Genomic DNA, 23,782 nt, shown 5'->3' on the forward strand with positions numbered 1-23,782 from the left:
GGACCACTCAACAGCTTTTTATACCATCAAACATGGTATCCTTCTGGCCTGCATTTCAAGGTTAGGAATGGAAAGTAAAGTTCAGTGCTTTCAGTCCTGCCTGGAGGATAGACAATGGTGCTGGAGGACTGATTCTTGACTCCTTGGCCTCTAACCTTGGGTCCCACAAGGTTTCATCTTGTCTCTAATGATTTTTAACATCTACATGAAGCCTTTGGGACAATTCACCTGGGCTGATTTTCTATCAAATGTGAATAATATTCAGTTCTGTCTCATGCTTACAGTGAATACCACCGACCGAGGCTATGGAAACCATGAACCATTACCTGGAGGCAGTTTTGGGTTCTCTTAGAGAAAACATACTGAAACTTAATCTCAGCCAAACAGGGATGCTACTGATGGGAGGAAGGATTGACCAAGAATGGAGGTATTTCTTGTACTGGATGAAGTCACACTCCCCCTAAAGGAGCAAATACATAGATTGGGATCCTGCTAGGAAAGCAGGTGGCAGCAGAAGTGCCCTTCACAAGGCTTGTACAGTGAGCCAGCTGCAGCCTTTCTTGAGGAAAAAATATCTTCCCACTGTAGAGCAAAGTCAAGTAATATCTAGATTAGGCTGACCATGAAAAGGGTGTGGGAAAGCTACAATTCTGCAACCAGAATTCAGACTGAGTGAGCTGGGTTGTAACCCAAGAAAGGGCCTTCTCAGTTGTGTCACCAAAACTATGGAATTCCCTCCTCAGTGAGATTTAACTGTGTTCAGTGTTCTCTGTAGGAACAAGACTATAATATCAATATGACCACATCCTCAAGCCAAATTATTTGTTCAGTATGCTTAACTTGCAGATCCCAACAAAGAAAATCAAGCTGTCAAGGCCAGGGCTCACTGCCTTCTACCATCTTGCTGGTCTTTCTTGCTCAGCAAGCCTCAAATGGGAGGAAAGGAGGGTTGGTCCACCTGAGTCTTCCTCCTCCCAGAAGACTCTTTCTTGCAGTTTCAGGACTCCAGCCTGATCCCCCACCTCCGGTTACTTTCTTAAGCTTCCTTTTAAGCCTTTCATCCTTGTACTGCTCCCACCCCTCCCCATTTGTTGGCCATAGCTCCTGTCATTGAACTCTCACTTCTCTGGATCCACCCCATGCTTCTACCATTGGTGACTGTTGGGCTTGTCCCTCCACAGTTGGTGTTGCAACAGATACCCGAGAAGTTGGGCATGCCTCTGCTCCAGCTCCCGGCAGTGAGCTGGTTTGGGGCACCTGCCTGTCACCCTAGTTGAACATCTTAGGAGCATGCAGAGTTTGAGCCTGCATCCTGGCCTCTTCCTCCCCTGGTGCCACTGGAATAGTCAGCCAAGTCAGTGCATGTCACCTCACCCTCCTTGTGACTATAGATGGCACCTTTTCTTTCTCAAAGACCATTGCTGGACTTGGTGCTGCTGCTTCTGCTGCTGCAACTGGCCTCCTTCCCTTTGTCAAGCTCCTTCCTTGCTCCGCTGCCAGTGCCATCTGAATGCATTGAGGCACCACAGTAAGAGGGAGAGATTGGTTGGGGCCGGCTTGGGGCTCTGTTGGAGCTGGAGGGGGATGGTCCGAGGCTTCATTAGGGCAGGCATACTGCCCAAAAGCCAGTTCCACTCCTGAACATAAACAAACTCTGATGTTCTCTATCAAATTGTGGAAAGAAAAACTCGGACTGCTTCTTAAATCACTATGAACACCTTACTTCAATTTAAACTATTGGGGTAATTATATTGAATTTGACACTAGAAGACAATCATGCAGGCAGGTATTTTGCTCCAGAGAGTGTTTGAACTTACTGGACCCTAACTTCTTTGAATAAAAACTTCCCTAATATAGCAATATCACAGTATTTTAAAATACGCCTCTAATATATTAGCCCTGTATTTCTTAAAGCAGGAACTCTTGATTAGAATGAAATGTTGGACCACTGTCCAGTTACCTTAATAAAAATCCAGGCCCTCAATCCAATTAACTTGAAATCCATTGATTTTAACTTATTTGATCTAATTGATGTCCCATTAAGTGGTTTGTACATTGAGCTGAAAAACAAGTAAACATACATGGCCTTCACACACTTGTCAGGTAAGTCCACATGAAAGAAGATAGATTGTAGTTGAGAAACTGCCTTCAAAATAATTTGTTCACTAAAAATTATAAGTAAAATAGAAAATTGTATAAGCCTTCCTAATGGTAGGATCTTATATTGTATCCATAAACACAATATAAGGGGCCAGTAATTTTTTGATAAATTTATATTCCTTAAAATATTTCTATCCCATCTTAATACAATTTGCAACATAAACACACACAGCAGTACCACCACCCCCCTCCAACCTTCAGCAGATAAAAACTGCAGATGAATTAATCACTTAAACACCTTTAACACTTCAGATAAATAATAAAGGTTTGATTCCAAACTGTGGTTAATAGAGTTCAAACGTCTTCTCACTGCAAATTCCTGAATTCCTCCAGAGCTGCTCCTGACTTTCAGGAGCCTCTTGAGGACAGTGTGGGATATGGAGCTTCGTTGTGGAGGAATGATGGACCTGCCTACCTTGGTCCATTTTTTTTACATATTTGTTTAGAAGGGTTATTCCTGTTCATTTCTTTTTACATTGCACTCTACACAGCAGCTTTAATCCTCAGTAGTGGCTTCAGCCTGCATATAATGTGTGGATGATCGAGGAAGAAGAGGAATCCTTGAGTGTTAATTTCATCACTCTGAACTCTCACCACTCTCTTCTGATCCAGAAGTCTGTTTATACTTTCTGGCTTTTTAAAGAAGAGGAACCAAAACAAAATCAAAAATGGAGAGAAGAGGGCATAGGGATAGGAGAAAATGGCATTTGAAGGAAAAGGAAAGTGTTTGAGAGGTGTGTTGCTTGCCAGGGAAAAATATGAACGATATTATGGACCAGAAGCTGAAACTGATCAAACTGTTTAAACCTATGGATCATTACCCGTTTGTGATGCTCCACGTGGGGACAAATGACACACAATTGTGTGTATCAAGGCTGATATGAAAATATTGGGAGGCAGCTGAAACAGATGGGCACAAGTGGTTTCCTCTTCAATCCTGGCTATAAGGGGAAGAGGAACAAGTCTGAACCTGAAGATAATGGAAGTGAACTGCTGGCTGTTTTGGTTGTTGGGATCTGGATCTGGATTCAGGGACCGCATGATAGGTTTTCTAGAAGAAGGCTTACTAACACATGATGGGCTTTGCTTATCCAAGTTGGGGAGGGATGTGTTTGGTGTAGAGCTTTTAAATTGAAGCCACAGGGGCCTTCCAACATAGGGATTCTAACGTAGGACAGCAAATAGCAGTGGCTCACCTCGGAAGGCCAGGTCAAATGGAACAAAGGGTAAGAGGCTTCAGGTGCCCATATATCAAATCCTGAGGCATGGACAATTAAAAGGAAGAGCTTGAGCTTCTCATATAGACATATATGATTTAGAAGGCATTGCAGAGACTTGATAGAATGATTCTCATGAGTAAAATGCAGTAGTGGATATGAGTGGTTCAAAAACAAACAGAAAAGGTGGAAGAGGAGGTCAAGTGGCAATGTATGTGAGGAGAGGGCTAGCCTGTTAAGAAATACTAGAGGAAGAGAGTGACACTCCAGTGGAAAGTATCTGAGTGAAGATGAGGGAGAGAAAAACAAAGAGTATAGTGGTTGGTTTCCGCTACAGATCACCTAAACAGGTGAGGACATGTATGCTGCCCTACTTGAGCAGTTTGATAGAATAGCCAGACAGCAGGACCTTGTGATTATGGGTGATTTCAGTTTCCCTGATGTGTGCTGGGAAACAAACTAAACGTACAGAATTGTGCAACATTCTGACCTGCCAGGTTGACAATTTCATTTATCAAATGGTGAAAGAACCTACAAGAGACTCAAACAGATTTAACGTAATATTTACCAATAGGCAAGAGCTGGTGACTTTTTTTTGGGGGGGGGAGTGAATATGTTCTCCTAGAATTCCTTTGGGGATGGGGGGGGGCAAGGAAATTCATAGTCAGACGTGTATGTTAGACGTTTGCTGGGTGGACTTTAATAGACTCAAAGACATGATTAGAGTCACCTCATGGGCACGAATGCTGGAGGAGAAAGGAGCAAGTGATGGGTGGGTTCTCCTTAAGCAAGAGCTATTACATGCTCAAACCATGACTGTTCCAGAGAGATGGAAACATGGTAGAGAATGCAGGAAGCTTACCTGGATGAACAGAGAACTTCTGGAGGAGCTAAGGAAGAAAACAAATATTCAAGAAATGGAGGAAAGGACAGACCTCTAAAGAAGTGTATCTGCAGGTTACAAGGCACTGTAGGTCAGCCATCAGAGAAAGCAAAGGTGGGAGTTAGCTGAGACAGTCCCAGAAAGCCCACTGTAACAAGAAAAGCTTTTTCAGATATATGAGGAACAATTATAAGGTAAAAGGGGCAATAGACCTGCTGTTGTATGAAGATGGAGAGACTCTGACAGACGACAGAAAGAAAGCAGGAAGGCTCAGTACCTATTTTGCCTCTGTTTTTTCATGAAAGAATACAGATACATATAGCAATGATAGGAGACAAGGAATAATGTCTCGGTGGCGGATTAATATGGACAGAGAGATTGTCAAGAGGTTGCTCTCTTTTAAGTATTCAAAAGGTCATTTAGAGGAGGGCAAGTAGTGGTTCCTGTTGGCAGCAGAGGATAGGACCCGCAGTAATAGGTTTGAACATACATGTAAATGTGTACCGGATACTTATCAGAATGAAATTTGTCAGAGTAGTTCAGCGGTGGAATTGACTGCCTAAGAAGATAGTGAGCTCCCTGTTGATGGCGGTCTTTAAGCAGAAGCTTTAGGCTGATCCTGTATTGAGCAGGGGGTTGGACTAGATGGCCTGCATGATCCTTTCCATCTCTATGGTTCTGTGATTCTGTGACTCTATAACCTGACAGCAGATGTCTGAATGACTAATATTAATAAATGTTAAATAATATTATTAGTATTCCTATTTTCATTATAATAATGGCAAGAATTCATTAGTTAATAAAAGAAAACACTCTCCTGACCAAAAGAATGAAAATTTTCCATGTAAGTTCAGAGGGACTAAATTAGATGGTTAGAATAATTAGAATGCCATTTGACAACAATAGGAATTCATGTTGATAAGGCTAAAGAAACCTGAATTTTTTAAATCTAAGCTACAGTGTATGCTAACTTGGCTTACTGAGGAGTTTACTCTGTTTGGCATGTAAGGAAAAGTGAAAATAGTGCTCAAATGAAACTGTACGCTTTATTGGTGCAAAGGGGTTTGGCTCATTAATATTATATATACAGATGTTCCATTTTTTCTACATTATATATTTGTACTAGTAAAAATTCATAGAGGTGTGTTAATGAAACATACCTCCATGTGCATTAAATAGTCAGATGTGACATTATTTTAAGGCATTGTATATTATAAAAAGCTCTGTAGCAGGACTAATGTTGTAAAATTGACATGATATTATAATAGCATGAAAGATAATAAATTATGAACTTCCCATTATGCCTTAATGCACACTGTAAGAATTACAGGGTAATGGCTATTGGTTGCATCAAGCTGGCCCATAAGACTCTGGCCCATATATAAAAGACAACATTTTCTAGTCAGCCTTCATCTTCTCATGTAGGCTACAGTTTTAAACATTTTAAAAATGAGATCAAAGTTTATAGGTGGTTATAGGCAGTAAAGTGGCTATGCAACATGGATTTCTGAGAAACCATCACAAGGATGTACTTGGAACTTTAAAAAGCTACAATTGGCTATGTCTTATTCTCTTCCGATTCATGTAGAATCCAAATTAATAGTGTGCTCTTCAAACCATATACATATCAATACAGAACTCTTTTACTATTTCATGGTTCATGTTGCTAGTTAGTCTACATGAGCTCCGAATGTTGTGCACTCGTACCTCAAGGACAGGTATGGTAGGGAGACACAGAGAAGGGGGGTCAGCTGATGCTACATAGAACCCCTACCACCTAGTTTTTTCCTCCACAATTCCAGTAAAATACCTTTTCCACACAGAGGATGCAAAGCCACGCTGCCGCCTGGTTTTTAGTCAGGGACTGGACATCCCAAATCTTCGCATGACCACATGAGGATTCTCTATCCCATTTCATTCCGTCTTGTCCTGTATTTGTGCTACCGCAAGAGGGAGCCAATGGACCAAAAGCCAGGGCTTCCTGCTACAGCCTTTTTTCTGTCTTGGCTTGTCAATCAATGTCACATTGTAGAAACTCTCAATCACCTTCCAGTGGTATTCTATCACAGTGGTCCCCAACCTTTTTATCACCGGGGACCGGTCAATGCTTGACAATTTTACTGAGGCCCGGGGGGGGGGTAGTCTTTTGCTGAGGAATGTTGCCGCCACCTGAGCCCCTGCTCCACTTGCTTTCCCGCTGGCGCCCTGACTTTCCGCTGCCTGCTGGGTGGCGCTGCCAGCAGCAGCTGCGCAGTGCCATGCCGAGGGGAAAGCCCCAGCCATGTTGGCCACTGGAGTGCACCAAAGGTGAGCCGGTGGCAGAGTAGCAGGGCAGCCCTCAAGGCAGCAGCTGGGGAGGAGGATGAGGAAGAGCCGCGGCCCGGTACCGACTGATCCACGAACTGGTCTCGGTCCCTGGACTGGGGGTTGGGGACGTTTGAGCATCCTCCCTTCCTACCCACACCCCTTCCATGGCTGAAATCAATGTGTTGTTTTTTAAAAAAAGAAAAGACTGGAATTGCATTACAACACAATTCCAGTACAATGAAATCCCCCAGTCCCCTTTCCCCTTACTATTATACATAAAAGCACACCATTTACTTGCTAACAAGCATTAGCTAGAACAGCTAGAAGAACTTTCTGGAGCTAGAAGAACTTACCTGCAAAGGAAGCTGAGTGGCATGGCGGGGGGGGGGGGGAGTTGGGAATGTTGAAGTGAGAGCAAAAAATGAATGGCTGTTTGCTTAACCCCTTCTGGCCTGGCAGAAGAACATGGGCAAGCGTGCATGCACCACAGGCTTACTCACAAGTAAACATATCTCCCCATGCAGCCCCTGTGCCAGCTGCCGGGCTGGAACAGGGTAAGCAAACAGCAGTTCATTCCTCATTCTCATTTCACCATACTGCCTGGCTTCCACAAAAATACCTCCTAATTGTTTTTTTTTTTAATGCTCCCAGTGGTTCTGAAGTGGTGCAGAGACTGTGGAAGAATGTATTCCATGTTTTTCGAAGGAGTCTTTCTAAAAACTTGGAAGAAATGCTTCCTCTGGTTCCGTAATGCTACAGAGCTGCCAAAAACATTTTTTTTAAATTAGGTGTTTTTGCTTTATTACGCAATAACACCTTCTTAAAAAAATTAGAAATCTGGGGAAGCATTTAAAAAAAACACCTGTATACACCCAGGTGGGGGCAGGGAAAAGCCAGGCCAGGGTTTGTCAGCAGTGGCAGCCTAGCAAGTGAGGCAGTGACCAGGAGCCAGCGGAAGTGATGATCTGGGGTGACAGGATGGTTGCAAGATCAGGGAAAGTGACAGCTGCGTTTTCACTTCCTGATGCCCCTGCCGCGACTTCTCATTGTCCCTTGCAGCAAAAATGGGACTGCAGATTTATCCACATTCCCTTGCAGTGAGACAACTGATGGCGACAACCCTAGGCGACAGCCAGAATGGCGACAGCCCTAGGACTACCAGGGACCATCACCAATGTCATCAGGAAATGGCAATTTCCCCGCAAACATACAAGTGCTTTGCTATGGCAAATTCCTTGTGTGGAAGAGGTTAAAGAAAACCTTAATTAACTGAATGAATTTAAGAAACTTTCTTTATAGAAATCAGTTGACTAGCAGGATGGCATTCGGCCAAGTAAGACGTGACTCAGTCTTGGCAGTAATATGGCCACAGATTTTATTCGTTCTTTAGCCCTGCCCCCTCAGCCAGAGGGTTGGCCCAGCACAGCACTGCAGCTGTCCAGCTGCTATGCACCTGGGCTCCAGAGGTTCCTTGGGACCCATCTCTTCCCAGCCAGGAAGGCAGATCCCTTGCCTCTGGAGTCATCACCCTGAGGAAGCTACTTTAATGAGGGCCCATGGGTGCCCACCTCATTTGGCTTCCCTGACTGCCTGGCTCTGAGCCCCTGGCCTGCCTTGCTGGGCAGCTGCACTCATTTTCAAACTGGTCTCTTAATAAGACCCCCAAACATCAAGCATCCAGTGTGCAAACTGGACCCCACCATAGGCTCAATTCAATGGGATGTAAGCCGCCTCTGTGACAATGAACTACAAAATCACACATTATTACAACAAACTTCAAACAGTTAAACTAAGCAGCAGAATGCAATGGAGAAGCCGGATACCTCCACGTGGCATCTTAAATAGTCAATCAAGCCTTACTCCACTGCTGTGCTGCCAGGCCTAGCCACCATTACATCTCCTACATGCCGGCCCTCCGTGACATCAACTGGCGGCTGCTTTCTAATTCGTGACTGCTCTTTGTTTGTGCCTTCAACAATACCTGCTTTGTTTTATAGACATCTGATTTTAGTTCCTGGATTCTATACCTAGTTTTTAAGGCTAAGATTATGCAAACATAATTTGCATTCTTATATTTTCTCAATCTAATGTATTTATACATCTTGAACTATAGAGCAGTTATTACACAATATATCTTGGAGTAGAGAATACCTCAAGTCTGTATGCAAGGCTGATCAAATTTGATCAGGACATAGCTCTAAACCTTACTGAATTATTTAGGATTACTGATACTGATGATTACTGATTTCATCACCATTCAGGGTTGCCAGTCTCCAGGTGGGGCCTGTAGTTCTCCTAGAATTACTGGTCTTCAGGCAACAGAGATCAATTCCCCTGGTGAAAATAGCTCATTTAGAGGATGGGTTCTGTGCCACAGTACTATGCTGAGCTCCCTCTTCTTCCCAAACCCTGCTTTTATCATGTTCCACCCCTAAAATCTCCAGGAGTGGAGCTGGCAACCCTAGCACTGAGTTTTGCAAATACCGTGTGATGTAATATAAACAGAACTGTCTCATTTGTAGCGATCAGTCTGTAACATGATTTTCAGGAATGCCCATAATGTCATAGTGAAGTTCATTAATGTTGGTAAAAATATTTTGTCCAGAACTCCATAAGGTATCATTCTGCCTCTGGATGGATCATACAAATCTGACTTACTCAACCATGGTGGCCCTGGAATTGTTCATACACTAGACCTTCTTGTAGAGTCCCAGTTTCAGGAAGGAGTCCTTGAAATTTTATTAACTGTTTCTGTTTTGGACATATGTTTTGGCTTATTTCAATATTGAGCTTACTTAAACATATTGACAAGCCCTAGCAAGATGCTTTAAAAATGAGACTGTGCCCCCTTGGATTTAAGTGCTCCCTTCTTGTTCCTCTTCCACTTGTTCCTAGCACGTCACTCCTGGTTTTGGGTAAATCATATTTTGCCATTTCATCCAACACTGTAAGATATGAAGAAGAAGAAGAGTTGGTTCTTATATTCCGCTTTTCTCTGTCCAAAGGAGTCTCAAAGCGGCTTATAATGGCCTTCCCTTTCCTCTCCCGACAACAGACACCCTGTGAGGTAGGTGAGTCTGAGAGACCCCTGACATTATTGCTCCGTCAGAAAAGCTTTATCAGTGCTGTGGGGAGCCCAAGGTCACCCAGCTGGCTCCATGTGGGGAAGCGCGGAATCAAACCCATCTTGCCATATTAGAAGTACACACTCCTAACCACTATAACCAAGCTGGCTGAACTTTCCGTACAATCCAGAATCATAAATCACATCTTGTTTCTCTTTTGCAGTTCAATATTGAAGCTCATTTGGTTTGTGGCAATAACATAGTATAATTTGCCAAAAAATAAGAATTTCTCCATTTTTGAAGAACATCAAAGGCCACCAATAAATGGGCACATTTTATTAAAAGTGCCTGTTTCAAAATAATAGGAATGATCCAGTAAAAGTAACACACTTTTAAATTCCGTTTGTTGCTGCAGGAAAAATTTAAAGATGTATTTTAGAAAATCAACACTTTATTACCTTTTCATACCCCCCAAATTACCTTTTATTTTGAGCCACTCAAAATACTACAGAACAAATACACCACAAAGTATACAAGTTTCCCAATTCCCTAGCATGTTTCTAGTATGTATTTGCTGACATTTGGAACATTTTATTGTATGTGAATAATAGAGCATTCATTGGAGTTCAATAGGTACAATGCTGTTAAATGTACATCCTGAAAGATTTAAAAATGAGGGATTTATTTTGTCATTCATAAAGTTGTAATACAGTCTAGAGAAACTATTTGTTAAAAGATAGCATCTACTTAACCTGCTTATTTATTTCTTGTAGTAGAAGGTTAGATCCACAATAAATACACAAGGAAATAAGTAGACAGAGGAATTTATCTTAGAAATAAGATCCCTGTCATGCTTTTGAAATGTGAAATGCATGAAGACCTGTCAGAGAGATATACGGACATGATATATATTTTTTACTGTGCATTTGGAAATATTTAGCTATATTTGTCATTTGCTAGTGCCACCAAGCAGTGATCAAGTGATATAGTAATTTAAAAGCCTGTTTCCAATTCAGAATATAGATGTATGTGTGTGTATAATAAGAAATACACATATACGGTGTTCCTGATTTTTTTTCCTTTCTTTGCTTTTAGTATGTGGATGTGGTTATGCTGGGAAATTTACCAATAGTTCATGTAAGATGAGTTTATATGTAAGGACAGGGGGGAAAAAAGCTTAGTTAGATTGCATATAGAAATTCTATAAATTGTTGGTTTATTTTGTAAAGCTAATCGGACTTAGACAGCAGTACCAAACTGCAATGTATATTTTTGCGTGGCTGTACATGTACATGTGTGTGTGTTACATCTGTTCTGATTTCAGTTTTCATTGTGGCATTTAAAAACAATGTTCTGAACATGGTAGATGAATTTATGTTTTGGAGATATTTTGGATTAGAAATATCAGCACTAATATAATCCATATACTCACAGATGTGTATGGTATATGGCAGTGGTCCCCAACATTTTTATCACTGGGGACCGGTCAACGCTTGACAATTTTACTGAGGCCCGGGGGGGGGGGGGATAGTCTTTTGCCAAGGCATGTTGCCACTGCTGCCTGAACCCCTGCTCCACTTGCTTTCCCGCCAGCGCCCCTGACTTCCCGCCATCCACTGGGGCGTGCTGCCAGCGGCTGCCAGAGAACACCAAAGGTAAGCTGGCAGCATAGTGGCAGGGCAGCCCCCGAGGCAGCAGCCGGGGAGGAGGATGAGGAGCCATGGCCCAGTACCGACTGATCGACGGACCAGTACCAATCAAAAAACTGGGGATTGGGGACAGCTGGTATATGGTATATAATTGCCATATGTAAAAAAAAAACTATTAAATCACTGATGGCTGATAAATTGGTTTATTGTTTGTAAAGTGTTGTTACCATTACAGTGTGGTTTTTAAAAGGTGGGACAAATCAAACAAACATATAGCTGATTTCAATATCAAGCCACACATAAATGACTTTGCTTATGGGAGAAGTGGACCCCAAAAGTAATGAGCTTTAGGGGACCTATCAGAGAGGTAGGAGAGGCTAGTAGGGGTCGTTCTGAACTGCAGGAGCTAAATATATTGATATAATTCTGCATTACAGAGGAAAACATTGATAACAAAAGAGCAGAAGTTAATAAACCAAGATACAGCATCACTAACACATTGTATCTATGGTTCCTCTATATATTTGTGAAACGGCCCTGTGAGAGGAGCATGTCCCAGGCGTCTGCGAGTGAATATGAGCCAATCAGGATGCGTCCAGTGCAGCTGGTCGCACCCTGATTGGGCCAGCCCCTATGCCCGCCTCCCTCCCAGTGTGCCTATTATTGGGAGAGGAAGGGAAGGCATTTTTAAACTGCTGAGAAACACCTGAGGCCTGTTGGGTGCCTGTGGACCATTCTCAGGTCTAAATAGCTCTCAGCTTCAGTTCCCTGACAGGATGACTATTATGGGGAGAGGAAGGGAAGGTGAATTTAAACTGCTTAGAGACAACTGAGGCTACTGGGTGACTGTGGGCCATTCTCAGCTCACACAGAGCTCTCAGCCCCACTTCCCTGACAGGATGACTGTTATGGGGAGAGTAAGGGAAGGCAATTTTAAACTGCTTAGAGACACCTCAGACCTCTCACAGCCTCACATCTCTCACAGCCTGTCTATTGTGGGGAGATGAATGGAAAAGTTGTTTGTAAACTGCTTTGTGACTCCTTTTGGTAGTAAACAGCAGGGTACAAAAATCCAGCCCTTTTTATTTATTTATTAATTTATTAATTTATTAATTTATTAATTTATTAATTTATTAATTTATTAATTTATTAATTTATTAATTTATTAATTTATTAATTTATTAATTTATTAATTTATTAATTTATTAATTTATTTATTTATTTATTTATTTATTTATTTATTTATTTATTTATTTATTTATTTATTTATTTATTTATAGTTGGATTTATATACCGCCGTTCGCCAAAAGGTCTCACGGCAGTTCACAATAAAAAAATAAAATCACAGTAAAATCACATAAAACCCCATAAATACCCCATTATTACAATAAAAAGATGGCATTCTATTCCATAACTCTCCCCACTTTCACTGCTTGTTCAGAGATAGGTTTTAACATTAATTCCGTAAGAGAGAGAGGAGAGAAAGACTGGCCGATGGATTAGGGATCTTAGATGGAACCCGGGCTCTGCCCAGGCCTCAACTATATGCCTGGCAGAAGAACTCTGTCTTACAGGCCCTGTGGAAAGATGGTAGTTCCAACAGGGCCCTTAGCTCTTCTAAGGGACAACCGTGAAATAAGCATGTGGGCACATAACATTATATCAATAGTAACAATAGGGAGACAGAAGGAGCGGGGCCACAAAATTGGGAGGAATTGGTTGCCATGTCATCTCCCCCTAAGAAGTGTCTCCAGTCTGATTTTCCCTTCACATATCTGAAGACATGGCTCTTGAAAGGTAATCTTTAACCAATATGCCACAATTCCCAAAGGCCAGTCCTCTCCCACATGCAACTAACATTCCAAACCACAGGTTCTTGACATCTATCTCTCTACACCCACACCCTCATTTTTCACCATGCCACCACAACCCCCCCCCTCCAACACACATATTCAACCTCATACCCTACAGACTGGACAACACCTCCCCTTACTCTTCCCAGTGCCAAACACTCTCTATCTTAATCACTCTATTCCTTTTTACCCCCCTCGCCCCCTTCTAGCGCCCGTTGTATCTGCTACAATGGGATTTAATTCTAGTTAAATATAAAAAATTACCTACCACGTTTTAGGTGAAGAGAAATAAAGCTGTGTGCCACCAATATGCCGATGTTTGGAACATTTTGTGTTGCTCCCAGTAAAATAGGGGAGGGATATATGCTTTTATTCTCTTCTTGTTCTCCTTTTTGGCTGTCTTGGATGGATAGGTGATATAAGAAGCTGAGAAGAGTTATATTGGTCAATTGGCCCTGTTCTCTAAACAAGTTGTGAGTAACGATTTGGTGATAAAAATTGGAGCAGGGGACTTACCCTGGCTCCGTGTTGCCGCCGCGGAGGGTGGGGCAGCCGCGGGAAGATGCGCCGTGGCTTGGAGCCACTTGGAGCCACTTCACGCACTGCTCAGGTGAGCCTCTTGATGAGGCTCGCTTGAGCACGTGGCATTCGGGGGAGGAGGGGGAGGAGGAGGGCGTGACTAATGCCTTTTAAGGGGCAGAGCAGGCACCATCCTTAGTGCCATCACCGAGGAAGTCTTCAAAGCTGGACCCCCGTTAGCTGTCATCATACAACTGGGCGAAAATTACTTGGCAAGAACTAAGAGTTTAGAATTAGTTCGTAAGATTTATGATCATCTGAATTTGTTACATTTTAGAATCCCTGGGTCCCAGATCATTTGGTCTGAGCTGTTAGAGCGTCGCATATGGAGGGGGGCCTTAGATCCATCTAAAGTGGATCTTGCCAGGCGCAGAATTAAAAAAAAACCGTAGCCAAATTCCTGCAGGCTTGGGGTGCACTTGTTATCCCCCACCCTGACATTTCTTATCGGATAGAAGCACTGTACCACAGGGATGGCATGCATTTGTCCGATTGGGGCTGCGACATTTGGCTACATGGAATTAGAGCTACCTTGTGTGATTGGCTGCAGCTGTAGGAGTGTTGGCGGGAACCAGGCTTTTAGCCTCGTTCTGTGGTGGTTGGCATGGGAGGATTCCTTTTGGGGGAGACAGGTCTGTGAACCAGTTCTCTCCTGTCATTGGGGTCTCCATAAGAGATGGCGCGTATGAGAGCGGGCGTGCCAACCCGGCTGGGATGGCATGTTCACATTGCCAGATGGTTTGGGGATTCAGACAGAGGCTTACTCCCAGCGGGCCCCACCAAAACCATATTCCCACGGTGTTCCCAGTTGGCAAGGAGTACCTCTGCTTCAGGCTGATGCCATGGCAGGGACTCCAGGGCGCCAACTGGGATCGTTAACAAAACACGGTCTGCTGACTGTGTTTTGAGGTTTCCTCCTCATGCCAGGCAAACGCTCCTGCTGGAGTTGTTTAATAAAAGCTGTGGCCTTTTATTCATTCCAAAATAAACAGTGTCGCGTCTTCCTTGCTGCCTACACTGCCATCCTGCCAGGCAATATTATGTTTATCATTAATTTATCTTGTCTGCTTCAAGCATGATTCCACAATCCAATGTGCTCCTGAATTCTCAGGTTTCAATATTGTTCACAGTTGTTTCTTGATCTAATGAATACAATGCATTTATTTGAGGAGAGGATGATCCTCTGTGCTTAACTACCAGAATAGAACTTATGTAAGATTTCCTTTGGAAAGTGTTTGAAAACAATAGCTAAGCCGAAATGTTGCAGGCTACTTGGTCCAACTCGAGCTGCTAAAAATCAGCTGCTAAAAATCAGCTTTAAAAGTTTTGCTGCATGGACAGAGGGGAGTCACATTAAACTGCTCCTTTCATCATGCGTGCCTCTCTGGTTCATTGAGGCTGGAATTTTTAGAAGTCATCATCTTTGTTGCTAGTCCATAAGAAATCGGGCCATGTCGACTAGGAACATGATTTTGCCTTCTGTGGTTCCAGTCATTATGAAAGTTCCTCCTGAGGGACATTCAGGAGAGCACACCACCACCAATATTTAAGAAATGGATTGTAGCCCTTTGTACCATCTATCCCACCACAATTTTAAAGTAAAAGTTGTTTAAGCTGTTTTAATAGAGAGCTGTTGTACTTTTGCAATGCTGTTGTGCTCCGCTGTAGAACCCTTTGAAAATGTAAGTCATCCCAATAAAGTCTTAAGGGAGGTGGTATAGAAGTGTTTTAAGTAAATTCCTGGTTGCAGGTAAGCTGAATGTTTATGATCCTTTTAAAATGCTTTTTGGAGTTTTGAGAGGTTTTTGTTTACTACAGTAACGGTGTTATTACAAGCAGTATTTTACCTCCTCGCTGCAGTAGCAGCAGCGTGGCACAGAGCTGTGTGGTTGTCTGAGTAGTTTAGTATGGATAGCTTTTCATTTAGCCTTTGCTCTGACAGCCCATGCCCTGGATAAGTGGTGTAGGCCTGTACAGGTGAAATCTATTCTCACATTTGCCTCAGGGGTGACTGGACTGTAACAGAATTTTTCAAACCCGTTGGGCCCAACCGCAAAGCAGAGAATAAATGGCTGAAGTGCCAGGTCTCGACAGAAAAATCAATGCCTGGTTATACAGACATGACAGACCAGGTCTGCAATTCTCTTCATGAAAGTCTGTGCATTTACCACACTTCAGGTTAAAAACATGCTTCTTTTGTCAGTTTTGGGGTGTGTGTATAAACACCTGGTTTTATTTTTCTTTCTTTTCTTTTTCCTCTTTTTTTAACCACAGGAAGTTCACCTGCCACTTGTGTGACAGAAGTTTTACAGAGAATTGGGCACTGAACAATCATATGAAGCTTCACACAGGAGAAAAGCCTTATAAGTGCACATGGCCCACATGCCATTATTCTTTTCTCACAGCATCCGCCATGAAAGACCATTATAGGACTCATACAGGTTTGTCTTGGGTCTGTCTTTTCTTACAATGGGCAGGGGGAAATTGTTGGATCGTGGGGAAGGGTTGCATTGGATTCTATAATGCCCATAAAACAACTGTTTTCAAGAAGCAGTTTAAAATTGAGGAACTTCAGATGCTAATGGAATATTTGTGTCTATATGTACTTTGTGCTAACGTTAGTGTCTACATATATAAAGAGATAGAGATGTTCCTGCCTCCGTTGTCTCCATAGACATTCCGGTAGCTTTTCATATATATGAGAATTTCCAAGATATCTCTATAGGCCAAAAGAAAATCCATATTGTGAGACTTTAAGTGACAATGTGCTGTGCTGATTTCCAACAATGGGGTCATGATAATATTTCAGAACTGCAGAGTGATACATATTCTGCTTTGATAAAGGAAGACTGTGATATGTGGGTTCTCCTCCTAATAAATCCATGCTTTTTTTTCTGAAATAAACTTCAAAATTATATACATCCGCTTTCATGGTATTTCCTTGATAATGGACTGTCTGTAAGACAGATATTAATAAAATATTAATAAAACAGTAATATGGCTGGAGTTAAACAATGTTTCCAGGCATTTGAGCATTTTGAACAATGTATATTTCTTATAAAAGTTCTAAACAACATGAAGGTGAAGATTTACATCACTCGGTGATATTGATTGTAAAGGCAAGTTTACTCAATCATATTTGCTGTTGATATTTCTTAACACATCAGGAGAGCTGAGAGGGGGGAGCACTGAGGGTGGGCTTAACCCCCATGCAGCCAGGTAATTAATGTGATTTTGTTTTCATGTGATTTTGGGGTTGGACCTTGGTGATATGAGTGTTAAGCCCAGAGAGCATCTTTGTTTGGGAGCTCTGCAATACTCTCATCCTTACGCACTTGTGAGCACAGTTATATGGAGAAAATACCATATGATCTAGTGATACCTTTTGGAGCTATGGTGCCCACAAAAATTACTGAAAATTATAACTCTGTACAGGTGGTCCCCATAGTATCCGCATAGTAATTCGATATGGATGAAAACTGCTTGGGAGGCTTATGTACTTGGCCTTGAACTGCACAGAAAAAAGACTGGATAGAAATTTAATCAATAAGCTAGGTACCATTCACACCGGGGAGGGGGGGACCTGATAATTTCCATGTGAATTGCTTCTAACTACAGTATTAGTTGATGACACTAAATAATTTTTCACTTATTAGCAATCAACATCATTAATCTTAAAGGTACTACATTTAAATATGCATATCAGTACATATCAGCTTTACACAGTAGGTTGTACTGACTTCACTACAGCTTACAAAAAGCAGAGTTCATATCTGCGGTTTTGAATTAAAACTAAAGATGTTACACAGTGGAAGATTCCAATGAATGGTTTACATTAGTGTAATAACCAGTCATTTACAAGACCGGAAGCTAACATTTTTCGTACAAACATTTCAAATGCAGCCTGGTTCTTTAAGAATGATATTAAATAGAACTGTAATTTGTAGCATCATGAGAAGTGAGAGAAAATTTAATGCACCTGAGATTATATTTAAGCTCTGCAGCAAAATCAAATATTTAACTCTTGGTTTAAAAATGCGGGTAGGCAAGGATAACAACATTTAGATCAAAATTCCATAGATGTTCCTTAAAACGATGAAACAGTATTTTATTAAATTGGGGGGGGGGTGTTATTCCTGAAAAGATTTTCCCCAATTTTCTGAAAATGAAATGAGTTGTTGCTAGAAATTATAGGTTAAAAGTTCTTCCAAAGCAGTTTGTAGGAAGCCCGGGCCTCCTTAGCTTCTTTGACAAGGGTGTTGACGATTTAAGGTCTCCAGCCTGCCCTGAGAGATCACTTATATCGAACAGCAGATGAAAAGCCAGTGCAGATGTAATTTATCGTCGGCGTTTCCTTCTAAAGAATAATTGTGGAGACTTGGTAAGATCAATAATATGGATTTTTGTTGTTAGGTCTTGTAGTCTGCACCATAATGAGAGATAGGGGACAGTGGCTGTTTTCTAATAGAAAATAAAGGATTGGTTTCCGTGTCTTTCTACATTTGAATGCAAAATGGCACACTTGAAACTAATTCAAGTTGTTAAGAAAAGGACCGTTTTCTATTACATTCCTGTTATCATATAAACATGGCATGTTAGATCAGCCCCCTATACCCCAAATGATAAATTGCTGCTTAGATTCTTCTCAAAGTTTAAGGGCTTTAACTTCTGGAGGGAAGAATGATAGAATTGTTAAATGTATAGTTAAAAACTGAAATCATGTGCCCACTAGTGTATGGTCCAGCATACATAATCATATGCAGGATTGTATCTAATAATAGGTTAATGTATTTACATGCCATACCAAACAAACAAATAGAAAACCCTCCAGTGAAATCCATGAAAATTAGCTCAAAAGCATGAAGAATATGATAAAATGATACGTTGATTCTGAATAAGCATGATCTCTGTACTCAAAATGTCTCTCATCTTCAAAGGCACTGGTGCGTTCATGTGCCAGAAAGGGAACCTTAAAGGAAAACCAGTTTATGTTACAACATTTCTGTAACTTAAAAACTCAATCATTCTCACTTCTCAGTTATTCAGTAAAAGACACTTCACATAGACTTCAGTCAAGATCCCTTTTTTGTGGTAAAGCTACAAAGTCTGATGATAGGTGATGGATACTATAATAAGAATAGGGTTCTATAAGAAATTTCTATTTGCTTATTAATTATGTTGTTTGTGTATAGCATAGTACCAAGAACAGAGTGATTTGGGTCCAGAAGAAGCAGTTGATGGAACAGATCTTTCTGTCCTTCCCCGCAACCTCAGGCAGCCTTTTGTTTGTTCTGAAAACCTTCTCAGGGGATAGAGTGACCCAACACAATTCACCACTGTACAGAGTGTTGTAGTGGCAAAGGGGAATCAAAGACAATTTGTTCCTTCTTTGGCTTAGGCCAATCAGTTTAAACTCTCTCTCAGGGAAAATATTGAAGTAGATTTTAAAATAACTTATTTCTAAACATCTAGAGAATAACTTAGTAATAAGAAGTAATCAGCATGGATTTGTCTTGTCAGGCATCTCATTTACTTTTTTGATTGGATGATAAATTTGATAGATCATGGGGATGCCAAGGATATTGTATATTTCAATTTTAGTAAGACATTTGATAAGGGTTTTCTATGATGCTTTGTTCAGCTAGCTGGATGACTGTGAACAAGATTTTAGAATGGTTAGGTGGATAAGGAATTGTTTGCAGAATCACACCTAAAGAGTGATAGTTAATGGTTCTTTTTCTTACTGGATAGTAGAATTTAGTGCTGCAGGGCTCAGTTTTGGGCCGAGTGATTTTTAATCCCCCCCCAACAATCTAGTTGAGGATAGGAAGAGACTACTCATTAAATTAGCTGATGACACCAAAATAGGTGGATTAGTGAACAATCCAGAAGATAAAGATGAAATACAGTCCGGATACATTGGGAAAATGCACGTATATGAATTAAATACAATTTAATAGAGAAAAATGTAACGTTTTGTGTCTGGACAGTAAAAATGTTATGCACATATACTGGATAGGGCAGAAATGTCAAACAAATGTTACAAGAGCCAGATCTGGCATAAATGTTACTTTGACAGGCCGAGCCATGCGCTCCATAAATAGAAATGCCAGGTACCAGATATAAAAACTGTATAACTGACACAGGTAAACCTAATTAATGATATTAACAATCAAAATATTTTAAAAAATCGTAATTTGCAGGGAAAATTATTGTTTTAATGGTGAACCCACAAAAGCCCCAATCATTGTATTTAATCATATGCAAGACTAGGTTTTGTCCAAGAGGTACACTAAAGGGGGTGGGGTCTTACATTTCCATACAAATCAGTTACTTTTTGTATATATGAATTTTAGTAGGTGAGCCACAATCCTTGCAAGTACGTCTCCATATATGTAGCCTCAGTAGCCAAGCACAGCAACAATCCATCTCTTGTTCTTTATTGTCTTACCTTTGAGGTTCTCAAGGAGGCATACTACACTTTTCCTTCAACTGCCCCACGGCTACCTAAAACCCTGTGAAGTGGGTCAGGTTGAATAACTGGCCACAGGTGACATAGGTGACAGGGCACTAGTTCAGGAGGAGGGGTATGTGAAACTGGTTCCCCAAGATCCTTCTCCCCCTCCCACAGATCCCCTCCCTTCTGCATTTCCCTCAGAAACAGCAGGGCTAAGGGGAAGGTCTGATGGAAAAGTGGTTTCCAAAACCCTGCTTTTCCCTCACGGGCTGAACACAAATAGATTAGGAGGAGTTTTCATCTTCCACCCACCTCAACACTCTGCCTCCCAATTTTGTGGTTGTACAGATATGCCATGGCAACTTTGGCATCCCTTTGCTCCTCCACTTCCTTCTGAGCATGAGAGGTCTTTCCCCTCAGAGTGACATAAACAAGACAGCCCAGTTGTCTTCTAAACCACATGTTGGCCCTCCTCCTCATCTTTCTTGCTGTCCCTGGCCCCTCATTAGCAAACTATGCACCTGCTCGCGGCAACACCCTCACCGTTTGAAAAAATGTGGTTGAGCAGCAGTAGCAGTACTGACCACTCCATGCTACCCTTCTCCATTTAGTTGCTTTGTTAGCCATTGCTGAACTATGAACAGAGGAAGTGTGAAGGCAAAAAAACCATGTATCCTCCTCATTTCCATTCTCCTGCACCCTATTTTATCTCAGCCTATTAGCCTCACCACTGCTCAATTAGGGTTGTGAGCGGCTGCATCCAAATCGGCTGCTCCAGGCCGCCGCAGCCAGAGCCTCACTGTGGAGCGGCCAATTCGTTCTGTTTCTTGACTACTTTGAACACACATAAACCTCACTATGTGCACCTGCTTGCCCGCTCACCGGGTCCTGCCTTCCCCCATCACAGCAGTTCCTTGTGGGCTGGGCAAGATCATATCTTACAAGATCAGAGTATAGCATGCTGCCTTTCCTCCCACACATATACTAATGCAGATTTTATTTATTAATTTAAAAGATACAGGTCATACCACTCAACTTTAAATGGTTTTTGAGGCAATTGACAAAATGGCTGACAAGGATTCAGAAAACTGAAGAAGCTGCCCAGAGCAGATTGGTGCACTGTTCAGGACCAGGACACTAAATGTCTACATTGTACAACCAAAGGGAATTGACAAACAAGCTGCTTAATCCCAGTCGTGTTATGTAGTCTGTAAACTACCTTCATTGTGAGAAGGTGTAAAGGAAATGTTGCCATTTATGTGAAATATTTTCTCAGTTCCTTCAGTTCCTTCTAATTGGTATCTGTGTAGGAAGGTACAATTTGTCTCCAAATGAGCAAAACGACTCATTTGTGTTTTAAAGCAGTATTATTGTTCCACTGGCTTTCTCCAAGGTTAGTATTATTATTCTACAATGCCCTCCTTCCTTGGTCTTGTGGGATGAATCTGCCTCACATGCCTGGGCTTTACTGACTAAAAATGATACTGTAGAATGATATACTGCCTTTATAAACTGCAAAAGGCAAAATTTTATCTGGAATAAAAATACTTTATAAGTGTACATTTACACACTTTTAACAAGTAGCATGCCTGCCAAATCTATCTTTTAATGGTTTCGGAGGCTTAGAATAAAGACATATCGTTAAAAGATGAACAATGCAAGTGCTACTTCAATTTCTCTAGTAATCCCCAGACTTGTTTTTCGCTGTTATGAAAGTTTTAGAAACATAAACACTGTTGAGCTGCTGTTGATACTGAATAATGTAGGTTTTTATTGCTGCCTATTTTCTCTTTGTGGCAAATAATTTAATTCCTACAGTTGACTGGGAGGTTCTTGAGGAGGATTGTGATCAAATCAGTTAAAATGCATTCAGCATCTTTATTTTGTTGGTAAATCCAATATATTTTTATTTAAGCAGAACCATATATATACGCACTGTATATTAACTTTTCCAGGCCGTCTTTGCTCAGCACAGAAAGGCCAGATGTATGGGAATTGTAAAAAATCAGGATATGCATAAAAACTGTTCAAGTGCATAAAGCAGCCCCATCTGGAAGACATCTAACAGAAATGAAGTTGTACAAAACCATTCCATTGATAATAAAGCTAATTTTTATGGGTCTGACAAGTATGTAATTATGTTCAGTGGTGCTTTTCAGATTTTATCACAGTCAATAAACCGCAGTGGTAATTTCATTCCCATTTGACATATTTACATGGAAACATTTGATTGGAGGAATTAGTAACCCTGAAAGCCTTGATAGATATGTTTTAATGATCTGTGACCTCCGCAGTCCCTCATCTGTTTATTGTTGCAACAGGCGAGAAGTCATTCCTCTGTGACCTTTGTGGCTTTGCTGGCGGGACACGTCATGCCCTCACCAAGCATCGGAGGCAACACACAGGTTAGTTGAGCTGTCTTTTACCCTTTGGTATTTTCTCTGCAGCAAAGGGCTGTCATCCAGGCTGGGGAATAAAGCAAACCATATAGCTCATTACAGCCCAGAAAGTGTATCTATTTGTTGTTTGTTTTTGCTTTTTACAATTACAAATTGGTACAGCTAGGATCTATGGCAAATGCTGTTATTTATGAATGTAAATATTCCCTCCACCCCCAAAAAAGGCAGTACATTGAATAACAGGTGTCTGAAAATTAATCTGTTTGTGAGGTTTTGTTTTCAAGGCCAGTGAATCTATGTATTACATGATGCTGTTGGAAGAGTCAGTTTAAAAATTCTTGGGTGAAAATGTTCCAGTCAAGGAATTTTTTAACTGTGGCCATTGTTTTCAAGATAGAATTGTTCCAAGCCATTTTCATTTTGCAAATCTGAAATGATTCATCATTAATAGATAACGCTTAATAGATAAAAACTTCATGCTGACAATTTCTATTTACTTTAATATTGATAACATTGAAATTGGGGAGGGTGGCTTCTGAATTGAAATTGTAAACGTATGAAACACTTGTGAAATGCATTTTCCTTTATTTTAACACAGATTTTATAAGTATTGTGTCATTCTCTGTAGGGCTGCACACTTCCTAAACCCAATGAAGTCCATGGACTTACAAAGATTTAACTGTTTAGGTTTGCTTGGTTAGTCTCTTAGGTTTTGCAGAATAGCAGAGAGATGTTGCTAATGGATACTGAATGCAGGTCTATTTATCTTTCATCATGTACCCATTTCTGATTCAGGATGCTAGTTGTCATCAAGCATCCATTCATAATCTTTCCAGGAAACTATTTGCAGCTATGATGAGAGGTTAGTCAACCAGGCATATTTGGAGAAGAGTCCAACATTCTCACAGGGAATTTAGAATTGTGCAGTTTCTATTATAAACTCACATATGGTCAAAGCCTGCTGTCTTCTTATGAGTCTAAGGCCTCTGAAACTAGAGTTGCAATTTATGGGGGAAATACTACATGGAAAGTAAAGGGATATATTCATATATGTCAATTTCTATTGTAGTAATGACATGGGTGCGTTATCTAGAATATCTAGAAATGTAGAAATGTAGATATGTAGAAATATCTACAGAATATCTAGACACTGATTAGCATGCTGCTATCCCATCCTTATTTCTGCCCTAGATATTTGGGTGTGAACATAGAG

At 41.1% G+C, this 23,782-nt stretch overlaps 1 protein-coding gene across 1 annotated transcript in view; it reads left to right on the top strand.

Annotated features, from left to right (window-relative positions):
• The window catches only part of ZNF407 (zinc finger protein 407), a 413,320-nt gene that overhangs the window by 224,222 nt on the left and 165,316 nt on the right, over positions 1-23,782 (top strand). The window contains exons 5-6 of the mRNA XM_077352915.1: positions 15,988-16,154; positions 22,492-22,575. Of these exons, the coding sequence (XP_077209030.1) occupies positions 15,988-16,154; positions 22,492-22,575 (251 nt within the window). The remainder of the gene's footprint in view (positions 1-15,987; positions 16,155-22,491; positions 22,576-23,782) is intronic.

This window comes from Paroedura picta, chromosome 9, assembly GCF_049243985.1.
Source record: "Paroedura picta isolate Pp20150507F chromosome 9, Ppicta_v3.0, whole genome shotgun sequence".
NCBI classification, from domain to species: domain Eukaryota; kingdom Metazoa; phylum Chordata; class Lepidosauria; order Squamata; family Gekkonidae; genus Paroedura; species Paroedura picta.